The sequence below is a fragment of the Camelina sativa genome, chromosome 2, assembly GCF_000633955.1.
Source record: "Camelina sativa cultivar DH55 chromosome 2, Cs, whole genome shotgun sequence".
In the NCBI taxonomy this organism is placed as follows: domain Eukaryota; kingdom Viridiplantae; phylum Streptophyta; class Magnoliopsida; order Brassicales; family Brassicaceae; genus Camelina; species Camelina sativa.
Genome location: NC_025686.1, coordinates 15,963,972 through 15,978,614, shown reverse-complemented (window position 1 = coordinate 15,978,614; position 14,643 = coordinate 15,963,972). Strand labels below are relative to the sequence as shown.

At 33.4% G+C, this 14,643-nt stretch overlaps 2 protein-coding genes across 2 annotated transcripts; one reads left to right on the top strand and one right to left on the bottom strand.

Moving 5' to 3' along the window:
• Positions 456 to 1,820, top strand: LOC104752798 (F-box protein At2g16450-like). The gene has a single exon (XM_010475044.1). It carries the CDS (start codon positions 456 to 458, stop codon positions 1,818 to 1,820), a length of 1,365 nt encoding a protein of 454 aa, XP_010473346.1.
• Positions 10,864 to 14,207, bottom strand: LOC104752790. The gene is made up of 8 exons (XM_010475032.1): positions 13,593 to 14,207; positions 13,376 to 13,501; positions 13,102 to 13,281; positions 12,140 to 12,321; positions 11,775 to 12,062; positions 11,568 to 11,673; positions 11,253 to 11,480; positions 10,864 to 11,196 (listed from the first exon to the last, which is right to left on the bottom strand). The coding sequence occupies exons 1-8, from the start codon at positions 14,205 to 14,207 to the stop codon at positions 10,864 to 10,866; spliced, it is 2,058 nt and encodes a 685-aa protein (XP_010473334.1).

Genomic DNA, 14,643 nt, shown 5'->3' with positions numbered 1-14,643 from the left:
AGATTCGCCAGATCTGGCCACAGATTCGACGCTGTCCTCCAACGTCGCACCAGAACCCTCACCAATAGCCACCACCCGATGGAAACTTCGCTTCACTCGCCGCGCTATCTCCGGAACCACCACCATCGAGAGGCACCCAACCACCGACGAAAGGAAGACAAGGAGACGGAGAAAACAGAAAAGAAGCTACAAAAAAACTAAAGGACGGAGCTCTCTCCGGCGCCGGAAGGGCGACCAGAGAGGCGGAGCGAAACAAGAACCGGCGACTCTCCCTTTTTCTTTCTCTGGCGGCTAGGTTTTTTTTTTGAATATGGTGTGTTTGCTATTTTAATTTAATTTCGATTCTCTAGGTCTTTCATTAACTGGTTTCTCTAGGTCTTTTATTAACTGGTTCCTCTAGGTTTTACTTGATATATTAGTTTCAGCATATCTCTTTCTTCGTTAGATAGGTAATCATGAGTTCATCCTCTGCCTTATCGAGTAATCTCATCCTGCAGATACTGTCGAGATTGCCTCTAAAGTCAGTTGCGAGGTTTCGTTGCGTGTCGAAGCACTGGGCATCAATGTTAGGTAGTCCATCTTTCAAGAAGCTGTTCCTGACCAATTCCTTGTCTAAGCCGCGCCTCTTATTCGCCGTCGCAGAAAACGGCAACGACGAGGACGATATGGGCATCAATGTGTGGAGGTTCTTCTCGTTGCCTCAGTTTCAGAATTCATATGAGAAATCGTCGTCAGATACTGTAGCAGCCGCCGAATATCATGTGAAGTTCTCTCCAGACAATTTAACGATCAATCATTATACTAACCTAAAATATTTTTCATGTGGCTACGCCTCTGGTTTGATCTATTTCCATGGTTGCCGATACCAAGGTAGACCTGTGATATATAACCCCAACACAGGAGGGCATACAATCTTACCTCAACGGTATAGCTACAGAAAGGCGTATAGCTTTTTCGGGTTTGATCCGGTTGGCAAGAAATACAAGGCATTGTTTATGGCTTACCCATGTGGTCCTGGTCATCATAGAATTCTTACACTTAGAGATGGAGATATGAGGTGGAGAAAGATAAAGTGTCCCTTACGACATGATATTAAGAGTGATGGGGTATGCATCGATGGGGTTTTGTATTACGTAGGTGGTGACTTGTCTGGTTATAGTCACGTGAACAAATCTCATAATGTTCCGACTGATTATGTGATAGTTTGTCTTGATGTTCGGTCTGAAAGATTCACCTTTATTTACGTTGAAAGGATATGTCGGTTGATAAACTACAAGGGAAAATTAGCTGTGATTTACTGGGAGGATGATGTCGACATTCATGAGCTTCTTCATTTCGAGGATGATGTGTACACTTATTATGAGGGTAAAGTCGACGTTGGTCTCACTAATGAGTTGCATTTGTGGGTTTTAGAGGATGTAGAGAAACATGAATGGTCGAAACATGCCTACACTTGGACCGATGATAAATTCTTCCGTCACCAAGTTTCCTTCGCTGGATCGACCGCTTCCGGTGAAATAATTTTCTCGATGCGCAAGTATACATGTGGACAACCGTTTTATGTCTTCTACTTCAATCCCGAGAGGAACACTCTCCGACGTGTTGAAATCCAAGGTTTTGGTGAAGGGTTTAAGAAACCTTGTAGCGTCCGCACCTTTGTAAACCACGTTGAGGATCCTAATGTTAACGATTTAGAACTGCTCAAGTCATTCCCTGCTCCGTTTGGGGATACAGATAGTTCAGGCACAGATACAGATAACTCAGACAGAGAAGGGATAATTAAAAGGCCAAGACGTAGATCTATAAAGAAAAAGGTGTAAGCGATGAGCATGTCATTTTGTCAACCTTAATTATCTATTCGTTTATGCTCTTTTGTTTTGTACGTTTTTACTTTTACTATTTTAATAAATCAAGTTTAATCCTTGAACTAATGATTAGTCTCATTTCTTATAATAAGATAAATTATATTTTCAGTTCCATACTCTGAGAATATAAAAAAAAACCTCTGTAACAGAGGATTTGGTACGCTGTGTGTGATCAAACCAAGATTTTATTGATCTTTAATTGTTCTTTACTCGATTTAACATGAATTGAAGGGTTTTGGTTTTTACAGTCAGTCAAAAGATTGGACTGAGTTTCTACTACAAATTAGGAATTTTGTTAATGAATATCCCACTTTACATGCCTTTCTGTTGCACATTCCTTCTTCATCTTTATATAAACAGATGCTATCTTTAGTTAAAGCTTCCAATTGTTTTTCCACCAAAAAAAGGATTGCTACTCCATTAATTGTTTCCTTTGGTGAAATGCTTATCGGCTTTGTCCCTGACACTTCTGGTGTATCTTTAGCTGAATCCACTGGTTTTCTCAAAGCCCCTGGTGGTAGATAACACAATAAAAGACAACATTATATTTAAATTGGAAAACACTTGTGGGCTGTGGCTAGCTAGGTGTATCAACAAAAAATTTAAATTGTGTGTTTTACAAAAAGTTGCGATTGTTCATTGTAGATAATGGTTCTTTTATTAAGTTGCAACTGTTCATTGTAGAGTTGTGTTTATTCAAATATTCGTATCTTTTGAAATCTATATATATTTGTCAGTTTGAACTGTTTTCAATTTTTTCTATCACACAAGATAATATAAAACTTTAATCTCAACGGTTTTTACAGTAGTCTAAATTATTTTTTAGCATTCATTCTTTTAAAAGTAATGAAATTCCTCCAATTGTAAGTTAATAAAAGATTTTTGGAATGATGAATCTAATTTAAAAATTTTAGTTAATTTTAAATATAAAAAATTAATAAAAATACCAAGAGTTTTTTTTTCGTGAGTTTTGGAAATTTACTTTTCAATATGGTAATAAAAATGTCTTTTATTTAAAAGCACTTTATATGGGTTATTAAGTATAAATATAATTAAGTGCAGACACAACAGTTGCATTTTTTTGTATTACCTTTTTGTAAAAATTTTGTTTTTTTTTTGCCTTTTTTTTAAAAGAAAATTCAAACGGTCGTATTTGTTCATTGTAGAATTATGTCTTTTCATTATATTTTATTTATATTTTTTCAACACAACTTTTTCGTTCTAATAAGTATGTCTATTTAAATAGTTATGTTTTTTGAACTCTCTTTATATTTGTCTCTTCATTAGTAACTAACAAATTCATTGAAATTTTTTTTTCATTTTATGTTGAATCTAAATAATTAAATATTATTATCTAATATTCAACGTTATTCTATAATCTAACTAAAATTTTAGAAGTGATTGTAGCAATAGAGAAATTCAATACAACTTAATATAGAATTTACAGTTACGTCTATTTATCGTAACTTTTTGTTAAAAAATAGTTTAATATTTAAAAATAATAATAACAATCTGAATAAATGCGAACAACAGTTGCAATTTTTTCGTTTTTTTTTTTGTAAAAAAATTGTTTTTTTAAACTCAAAAAGTTGTATCTGTTCATTGTAGAGTTGTGTCTTTTCACTATATTTTATTCATATTTTTTCATCACAACTTTTCGTTCTAATAGGTGTGTCTATTTAAATAGTTATATCTTTTAAACTCTCTATATATTTATCTCTTTATCAATAACTAACAAATCATTGTTCGTTGAAACAAATTTTCTGTTTTATGTTGAATCTAAATAATTTGGATATTAATATCTAATACTCAACGTTATTCTATAATCTAACTAAAATTTTAGAAATGATTGTAGCAATAGAGAAATTTAATACAACTTAATATAGAATTTACAGTTGCGTCCATTTATCGTAACTTTTTGTTAAAAAAAATAGTTTAATATTTAAAAATAATAATAACAAACTGAATAAATGCGAACAACAGTTGCAATTTATCGTAGTTTTTTTTGTAAAAAATTGTTTTTTTTTTAAACTCAAAACATTGTATCTGTTCAGTGTAGAGTTGTGTCTTTCACAATATTTTATTCATATTTTTTCATCACAACTTTTTGTTCTAATAGGTGTGTCTATTTAAATAGTCATGTCTTTTGAACTTTGGATATATTTATCTCTTTATCTATAACTAACAAATCATTGTTCGTTGAAACAAATTTTCTGTTTTATGTTGAATCTAAAGGGGGTGTATTGAAACAATGATTTTGGAGGATTAAGGATTTGATGGGATTTAGGAAATTTAGAATTTGTGTAGATTTTAAGGAAGTTGATATGATTTATAGGAAAATTATTTCAAATCCCATCTAAAACCATGAGATTTGGATTTATGTATTGTTAACTAAACAAATCCTCTCAAATCCTCCAGAATCCCTAAAACTTATTAAAATCCAAATCCACAAACTGTTTTGAATAACAGTGGATTTTAAAGTAGATTTTAAAATCATCAGTTCAAAAACAGTGGATTTCATGAGACTTTTTAAAATCCATGATTGGATAACATAGGGATTTGTAAATAGTTTGGATATTAATATCTAATATTCAATTGTTCACTTAAAATATCAAGCTGAATACACTCCCCTAAATAATTTGGATATTAATATCTAATATTCAATGTTATTCTATGATCTAACTAAAAAGAGAAATTCTCAAAAATAGCACCTAAATAATTTTTTTTTTCCAAACTTAGCACAACATCTCTAAAATTCTAAAAATTACACCAATTAATCTTTCAAAATTAAATCCTAAATTCAAACTACTAAACCCTACCCCTCAAAACTAAACCCTAAATGTGAAATTGAGAACCCAAACCGAAAAAAAACAAATTCTAAAAATTAATTTTAAATATTTTAATGTGTTAAATAGTGCTATTTTTGAAAATTTATTGAATGTGTGCTATAATTTTCCATAATACTTGTTTTAGTGCTATTTTAGGGTATATCTCAACTAAAATTTAGAAATGATTATAACAATATAGAAATTCAATAACACTTAATATATAATTTACAGTTGCGTCTATTTATCGTAACTTTCGTTAAACACTATTTTAATATTTAAAATTTTTTATTTTGTTTTTAAAAGTTGTGTATTTTAATTTTAATTTTTCGTTGATACAGTTTCACTCACTATTAAATATATAATAGTAATCCAAATAAATGCCACCAAAAGTTTGGTTTTCAATCATACCTTTTAGATAATTTTCTAAAACAATCTGTAAAAAATTTCAATTGTATGTTTTACGAAAAGTTGCAATTGTTCATTGTAACGGTTTATTTTTGTAAAGTTGCAACTGTTCATTGTAAAGTTGCGTTTATTCGAATATTTGTATCTTTTGAAATCTATATATTTGTCTGTTTGAACTGTTTTCATTTTTTTCCATGACACATAATAATATAAAATTTTAATCTCAAGGGTTGTTACAACTTTCTAAATTATTCTCTAGCATTCATTCTTTTAAAAGTAAAAAAAAAATACTCCAATTCTTGATTTAACAAAAGATTTTTGGAATAATGAATATAATTTACAACTTTGAGTTAATTTTATATATAAAAATTTAATGAAAATACCTAGATTTTTTTTCCCAAGAGTTAGACGGATTATATAGTGAGTTTTTTTTATTTAACTTTTGAATATGATAATAAAGATGCCTTCTATGTAAAAGCACTTTACTGTATATGGTTGCATACATCGTAATTTGGATGTTGCATTAACATTACTACAAAGTCCAGATCTGAAAAGATATCCTCTTGTATATTTTTCATTTGTGTTGGATGCTTTAATTATAGTAAACATGAAATGAATCGTTTTAAATGGTATTCTTTTCCAGATAAAATTCCAATTTTAGAAGAAAAACAATGATTTTGATTAGTCACTTCAATATAAAAGGAGGACCTTTTTGTTAATTAATTTTTTATATTTATTTTTAAAGAATCATAGAGTTGTGTCTGTTCATTGTAGAGTTGTGTCTTATACAATAAAATATCTATATAATATATTTCTTTTGAAAAAAAATCATATGATTGCGTCTGTTTATTGTAGAGTTGTGTCTTTTACAATAAAAATCTATATAATAATAATAATCTGAATAAATATTAGTAATAATTGCGATTTTTCGTCGTACCTTTTCGTTAAATAATTGTTTTATTATTGAAAAAATCATATAGTTGCGTGTTTTCATTGTAGAGTTGTGTATTTTACCATAAAATAAAATCATATGATTGCTTATATTCATTGTAAAGTGTAACAACCCGTCCCGCGGACCCCACTAGCTCCCTGCTAGCTGCCCCAACGAACCGTCCGTGGACCCTGCTAGCCCCCCGCTAGCCGTCCCAACGGACCCCTAGCTAGCCCTGCAGGGCATCGATCCTAACCCATCACTGTGAATATCCAAATCCACCAGTAGGTTATTGGTGCGCCAGGCATTCCTCGAATCCTGGTCCCCACCCTTTAACAGCCTTCCCACATGACAAGTTCCTCGAATCCTGGCGCACCAATAACCTACCGGTGGATTGGGATATCCACAGTGATGGGTTAGGATCGATGCCCTGCAGGACCAGCTTGGGGTCCGCGGGACGGGTTGTCATATAAAGTTATGTCTTTTCACCATATCTTATTTACAATTTTTCATTCTAATCGTTATGTTTATCTAAATGTTTATATCTTTTGCACTATATATATATATATATTGTTTTTCTCTTCTTACATAACTAACAAATCAACGAATCATTGTTCGCTGACACAAAATTTTCGTTTCATGCTGAATCTAAATAATATAAATTTTAATATTTAATATCCAACATTATTCTATAATCTAACTAAATATTTTAGAAATGGCTTAGGTAATATAGAAATTTAATCAACTTTGATTATGTAACTTACAATTGAGTTTATTTATCATAACTTTTCATAAAATATGTGTTTTTAAGATTTAACTATTTCATCTTTTATTTTTAAAATTGTGTATTTTTATTATAATTATTGGCTGATAAATATTTGTTTTACTTTTAAAATTATTTTATCAGAAAATTGAATATAGTTATTATGATCATTCGTTTGATATTCTCACTTAGGATCACTTCCTCATAATATTTATTTATTAGTAACATAAATATCAATATCGGTTATGAATTGCTTGTTACTCTTTATAATAATTTTTCATACAATATCTTATACTTATAATACATACAAATTATAAGTAGAGTTGCCTCGATTCATTATGATTTTTTTTTTAATAATTTTTAACTAGAATTGAGTGTTTTTACCATATTATTTTTATTATAAGTTTTATTTTGATGGTTGTGTTTTTTAAACTCACAGTTATATATGTCTAATATTTATGAAGTTTTAGCCTTATTGATTATTTTCTTTTTTTGAGATAATTTTTAATTTTATTATTTAGCATAGTTCTAAATTTCACTACAAGAAAATGTTACATGTACAGCGTCCGGAAAACGCTATAACAGGTTATCAGAGCGGTATTGTGAACGCTATATATGCGCCCGTTATAATAGATATGGCACTTTACATAGCGTTTTCTCCTTATGCTATTTTATTTACTTTGTAGATAGCGTTTCTTTTATTGCAATTGTAAACTTTATAATAGCAGATAGTTTTCAGTATTATTTATGGTTTCATATAATTCACAAACGCCACCATTAGTTTTAATATAGCGTTTGTTTTCTATCACTGTTATTGTTTCCCAGATTTTTAAATAATTGGATTTTTGTTTCCCATATTAGCTTATAGTTAAACATCCTATCATTTATCAAACCAAAACATTATCTAATTGAAAAAGTTCATATATATTGCTACATCAAGTACAAATACAACAAGTTCACCAAGCCAAACAAGTTCTACAACCCAACACAATCCAACATAAGAGAAAGCTTCACATATAAACAATGTACTTATTAGGAAAAGCAGTAATAGTACCTAATGCATCAGCAACAATCTCAAATTCTGATGTTCGTCTCCATACTCGTGCGTCGCCAATCAAACAGATGTCAACCCAAACCTTGCTGACATTTGGACCCAATGGATGGCAGTGGACAATGTCGTTTGGATTGGTTGAAATAACTCGGCCTTCTGCAACTCTTTCTCCCGATCCAAAGCAATCCATAAGGAAGCATTTCTTCTTAGCTAAGTTGCTATTGTTGTAGCTGTTACTTGCACCACTCTACAAATTAAATTGCAGAAATTAATCACAATCACACAACTATACAACACATCATGTAAAAGACAGATTAATGTAAAGAGTTTTACCTTAGGTGATGATTCTTGAGTTGGTTCTACTTCTTTAGAACCTGATGTTCTTGCTCCTTTAGAACCTGTTGTTCCTCCTCCATCATTGAATGATGCTCCACCTCTGTTAGATTCTTCTTTACGAAAATCCGATTCACTCTCAGATTCTGCATCCTCCATTATCTGTATGTTACACTTAGACAGCTTAGTAAGTGGCCATGCTATGTTCACGCTCAGTGCATAACCCATCACAGAAATGTCTTCACTTGGTTGTCTCCATAATGAAGCCTCTTTGTTAATGACTTTTACAATATTCACAACTGCAGCATTCGGACCCAAAGGAATTTTATTCACCAACTGTTTAGGGTCTTTTGAAATCATATGTGCCTTAGCAATTACTTCACCACCCAAAATCCAATCAACAAGATGGACTCTATCTTCCTAAAAAAAATCATGCAAAAACATAATTCATGTGTCACCTAACCAATAAGCATTTATATATTACCATAACAATGTAAACTATATCATAAGAACTTTGCCGAGGCATCAGCTCCCTTGTTTCCAGTTGAGGAGTCCATACTGTCCACAATTAGCTTATCAAATGGCCATGCTATCTTGGTTCCCACAGTCTGGCCAAGCTTGTCGACAGTTGCTGTAGGCCTCCATAGAGATGCATTTTTATCTGATACAAAGGTCACAAGTACAGCTGACCCATTAGGACCAATTGGCATACGGCCAATCTTGTAACTTGGTTCAACAGAGCATAGTTTTCCCTCAGCAACAACAACATCTTCATCTACAAACCAATCAAGTAACTGACACCTTGGTTCATCAGTGGTGTCTGAATTTGCACCATCATCCTATACACACAATTAAGAGTTTCAATAATACATCTTACCAGGAATTAAAAACCACATTTGAATATTAACCTTACCTTTTTCCCTTTAGTTAAGTCACGAACCATGTGTCTCAAATCAGCAACCTCGCTCACCAATTCTGCATGTTGAGCTTCAATCTTCTGCACATGTGCATCTCTAGCCTGTAAGAATGCTAGCTTGGTAGCAGTAACCCCTCAGCCCATTCCTCTGATTCTTTCACTCCTATCTTTCCCTAGAATTTGACTAACCGCATCTTCCTTAAGACTAACATTGGAGTTTGAGCCTATCTCATTAACAAGCAATTTAATTTGTTCTTGGTTTAAAATTTTGTTAATGCATCAATATACATTACCAAGTAAAACCAACATTATACATCACCAAGTAAAACCAACAGATGAGTTTGATAACTTTTTACAATTGTTTGTTGAAACTCCGGTTTAACAGGTCTTCCATCTGCATGGGTATGTCCAGCTATCCAGACCTTGCTTCTAGTAATCTTACTCGGGTCAGGTGCATTTTTCTTCTACAAGTACCAAGAAGTAGTCACAGTCACTATTTATAGTATATAACTAATGAATACAATTTATCACTACATAGACATACCATTTCATCAGCAAGGCGATTCATTCCTTTGTGACTGGTTGTGTGTGGAATCTGTGCTTTCCTCATAGCCATGTACTTCTCACTTTGTTCCTATAAAAGTCATTCCAATTAATATATTAAATATAAGTAAAATTACATAAATCAATTTTGTATTTGAATGCAAACCTTCAAAGCTTTGCCAGTCCTAATCTTCACCCACTTGAACCATGATGATTCACTGTGAATGTTGCTTGGTTTCAGATCTCGTATTTCACCCTTGGTCTTAGCAAGACGAATTTTTTGAAGTAGCCTAGACTTATGAGCCCTCCATGCGCACCCCATTTGCATTAACAGTGAATGTTTTTGCCAATCTTCTGTCAAATTGAACGTCCCCTACAACAAATTTATACAATGTTATTATAAAAACTTGTTAAAAGCATCAATTAAAATACAAAGTAAAAAAAAAAAATAACACTTGTACCTGAAGCTGTTCCCACATTGTATCCTTTATCTTTGAATCCAAGTACCTCCAATCATCTAAAAGTACTGACACATGCTCCCTTACAAGAACTCCCATAAAAGATGACAGTGTAACTGATCCCTTCCCAACATGGTCACCGATGATGTTAAATTCCACATTTACTTTGTTCTCATTGCTTTTAGCCAATTTACTCATCCTAGTGGGTCCTCTAGTTCTCCTCTTCTTCGTCTTTGACTGGTTAGTTAAACATGCTTCAGGTGAATTACCAACAGTTTCATGTTGTTCAGCTTCTTGGTCCTCTCCATTTAGTTCAGGCTCTTTCTCAGTCTCTTTCTCTTCTCCTTCTACTTCATGTTCTTCAGATGATGGTATAGCTTTTTGTTGTACTGCTGGTTTAGGGTTTAGTTCTACTACTGGTTCAGCTTCTTCTTCTACTGCTGGTTCAGCTTCTTCTTCTACTACTGGTTCAGCTTCTTCTTCTACTACTGGTTCATCTTCGACTGATTTAGCAAGTCTTTTCTTTCTTTTGGTTGTTTTCAACTCAAGAGGAGTAACATCAATGCCTTGCTGACGCTTGCTACGTCCCTTTTTCTTAGCACTGGTTGTTTTTTTATCATGTTTTCTGTAAACAAAACCAAAAGGAAAACACGTAAGCAAAATATGTAGACCATTACTAATAAATCTCACCTCAACCAATATGCTAACTAATAAGCGAAAATCTATTAATATACTAAATACTAAGCCTAGTTCTAATATTCTGGTCTATACTAATCCTTTACTAAAACTCCTTCGCAATCTGCCCTAACACAGTAACTCTCATCATCATCAGAAGATTGATCCAACAAATCTTCAAACTGTTGACTGGATGACGGTGGTGCCAAAGTCTCTGCTTCTGTCTCCAACTCATGATAACCCCTTGGTGGCGCTTTCATAACTACATACCAAGGGGATGAGTCATCTTCTCGGGAATAAAAAACTTGTTTTGCTTGAAACGGCATAATATATGGATCTTGTCGAAATGCAGATTGGTTAATATGCAAGTTGACAAGCGTAAAGCCGTCCTCTTCTTTCACACCATTCTCTTTGTTTGCCCATCCACACTTAACAGTGGGATATAGAACATGTGGTAGTCCAGTAAGATGATCTCTTCTATAACTCCGTAGTAGGAAACAATGTCAGCCTTTTGATTTGTATCTCTTGCACTAGATCGACACATGGTGAAAGCTTCATAGGATACTCCACTATTCTGAGTCTTCCGCTTTACATCATTTGTGTAAAATCGATGTCCATTCACTATGTATCCCTTAAATGTCTGAGCTTCTTGTCGTGGTCCAAATGCTAACCACCTTAGCTGCTTAGAATGGTCCTTCGAGTTACTTGGGATCTAATGAAAAACTCAGAAGGAAAGTATTTAGATATAGTTTTAGATGGTAAGAATTAAAAAGATATGTATCTTTATCTAACTGCATACCTTCTCTTTAATCCATTGTGTAAACTTTTTCCCATGCAATTTCCATAAAAGAGTTTCATTTCTTCTGCAATGCACATCCGTAGCTTGTAATTCTTCCAAGTGCATACTATATAGAAATGTCGAAATTGTTTATAAAAGTATTAGACAGATATTTGTAAAAGTGAAACATGAAAAACAATAATAGCTAGGAAATGTTGTCAAACTTACTCAACATATGGAGTAAACATTGCTGTGTTCATCAGAACATATCTATGCGCTATCTCCCGCTCTTTCTCTGTAAGGACAACTGGTTTAGCCTTATTAATTGGACGACCTTCGAGGATGTGCTCATCTGGTTCAAGATCTTCATTACGGACTGCAGCTTCCACAACTGGTACAGAAGATTTTAGAAACTCCAAACAGAAAGCAATGCATTCTCCTGCCATGTATTCCTCAGCCATACAAGCTTCCGGCCTTGCATAGTTCTTAACATATGACTTAAGGGTTTTCATGTACCTACATATCAAACAAAGAAGTATCAGTTTTCATCACATTAAGTAATTAAAAGAGATTTTAAAAACATAAATCACTACCTCTCAAATGGATACATCCATCTAAAATGGACCGGTCCACCCAACCGTGTCTCCCTTGCTAGATGAACAGGAAGGTGGAACATGATATCAAACATAGAAGGAGGAAAGAACCTCTCCAGTTGGCATAATGACTCAATAACCTCAGCCTCCAATGTTATAAACTTCTCTGGATCAATCACACGCTGACACAATCGATTGAAGAAGTTGCATATTCTAGTCACTGCAATCCTAGGTCCAGTTGGCAGCAGTCCTCTCAAAGCCACAGGTGATCATGAGACTTCAAGCCACCAATTGTAGAAAGATCAACTGAAACACATGACCTGATTGGTGAAGACTTTTAAGACTTTAAAATTATTTAAAAATCTTAAAAGCATTTTATTTGCCAATCAAGCTTTAATGATTTTTTTATTTTTAAAAGTTTCTACAGTCACTTTAATTTTTTCCTTCTTTATTTCTCTTCCTTTTTTAAAGCTTCAAAATGACGCTGTAAAACCAACAAGTTTAAAAAACTTTTTTTTCTTACTCCATCATAATTAAAAACTCTATATAATTTTATATATATTTTTATACAAACATTTTTTTATAGACTAATTATCAGTATTTTTTTCTCTTTCTTTTGATATCCACTTCTCTTCAGAAATTTATTATTTTTATCATCACCTTTGTATTTTCTTATCATTTTGTTTTTAATAATATTACAGTCACAGTTTTTAAAGTTTGTTCTTTAACAATCATATTTTAACAGTCAAAGTATCTACAGTCAAAGTCGCTACAGCCAAATTTTATACAGCCAAATTTTTACAGTCAAAGTCTCTACAACCACAAATAACAGTCGTTACCAATCGGGGCCACAATTTGCTATATTCGCACAATACCCATCTGGTCCTCTGAACTCAGACAATCTCTTGCAGAACTTCTTCTTTTCCGTCTTGGAAAACCAATAAACAGCAGGTGGTAAGTACTGTCTCTTCCCACGTACTTGTAGATGTAATGCTTCCCGAATACCCATATATATCTTCCAAATCTTGTCGTGCCTTTAAGCCATCTTTAGATTTAGCACTATGCATTAGAAGGGACAACATGGCATCAGACACGTTTTTCTCAACGTGCATTACATCGATGTTGTGGCGAACATGCATATCCTAATACATGGAAACGAAGATATAAGTTAGACAATGGCAAAGAACTAAATTTATCTATAGTTTTATTTAAATTTTATATATAAAATATGCTAACCTTCCAGTATTCAAATAAAATAGACTGCTTCTTCCACCTCCATTGGTAACTGTCTTCATCATACTCTTCTTCTGAAATTTCATCATCTTCACACAAATCAGACCTCTTTCTTTTACTTTTTTTAATCTAAAGCTCGACCAAAATCATTCTTAAAGTCTATCAAATGCTCAAATATCTCAGCCTCTGTTTGAATTCTACATGCAGTCCTTTGTTCTACCGTGTTGTCAAACCAACTCCGTCTGCGTCTGTAAGGATGCCCAGTTCTGAGTCTTATCCTATTGCCCAAGTAGACATGTTTTCTACTAAACTTAAGCCACCTAAAAGGAGTATCCTTACCACAAACATTACACGCTTGTTTACCTCTAACTTTACATCCTGCCAAAGTCCCCAAAGCATGATAGTCACTGATTGTCCACAGTAAAATAGCTCTCAGATTAAAAGTTTCCTTTGAGAAGGCATCATAAACATCCACACCTTCATTCCACAAATCCTGTAAATCTTCTATCAACGGTTGAAGATACACGTCGATGTTGTTGCTCGGTGCAGTTGGTCCAGGTATCAACAGAGTCAACATTATATTGTCAGCCTTCATACACAATGTAGGTGCCATGTTATAGTTCACAAGAAACACTGGCCATATACTATACTTGGTGTTTTGAATCAAAAAAGGATTCATCCCATCAGTACACAAACCAAGTCGAAGATTTCTCGGGTCAGACGCAAATTGTGGCCATTTAGCATTAACCTGAGCCCAAGTTATCGAATCCACCGGGTGCTGCATCATTCCATCTTCTGAAGCATTACTGAAATGCCAATGTAGATCCTCTGCCATCCTTTTCGATCTATACATCCTTCTGAATCTGTCCTTTATTGGGAAATATTTAAGAACTTTAGCTGGAATCCCGGCCCTTTCTTTTCCTCTTTTGTGTGCTTATCCATCTCCCATCTTGAAGTACTACATCTAGGGCAGCTTGTCATATCCTTGTACTGCTTCCGGTAAAGAATGCAATCGTTCTTGCATGCGTGAATGTTCTCATATCCAAAACCAAATACCTTCAACAACTTCTTCATCGCATCTGTTGATGTTGGAAGGACATTATCTCCAGGTAGCATGTCGTGAACTATCTTTAGAAGCTGATCGAAGTAGTTTTCTGACATCCCACTCTTAACTTTAATCTGGTACAACCCCATGATAGCAGACACTTTAGTGTACTTAGAACAGCTGGAGTAGAGTGGAGTCTCAGCATCTTTCAACTTTTTCATAAATT

Coding starts and splice junctions, on each gene's coding strand:
- LOC104752798 (XM_010475044.1), top strand. CDS start 456: ATGAGTTCATCCTCTGCCTTATCGAGTAATCTCATCCTGCAGATACTG.
- LOC104752790 (XM_010475032.1), bottom strand. CDS start 14,207: ATGGCAGAGGATCTACATTGGCATTTCAGTAATGCTTCAGAAGATGGA. Junction 12,322..13,101: donor CAAGTACGTGGGAAGAGACA/GTACTTACCACC, acceptor CGATTGTGTCAG/CGTGTGATTGATCCAGAGAA. Junction 11,674..11,774: donor ATGTTTACTCCATATGTTGA/GTAAGTTTGACA, acceptor ATTTCTATATAG/TATGCACTTGGAAGAATTAC.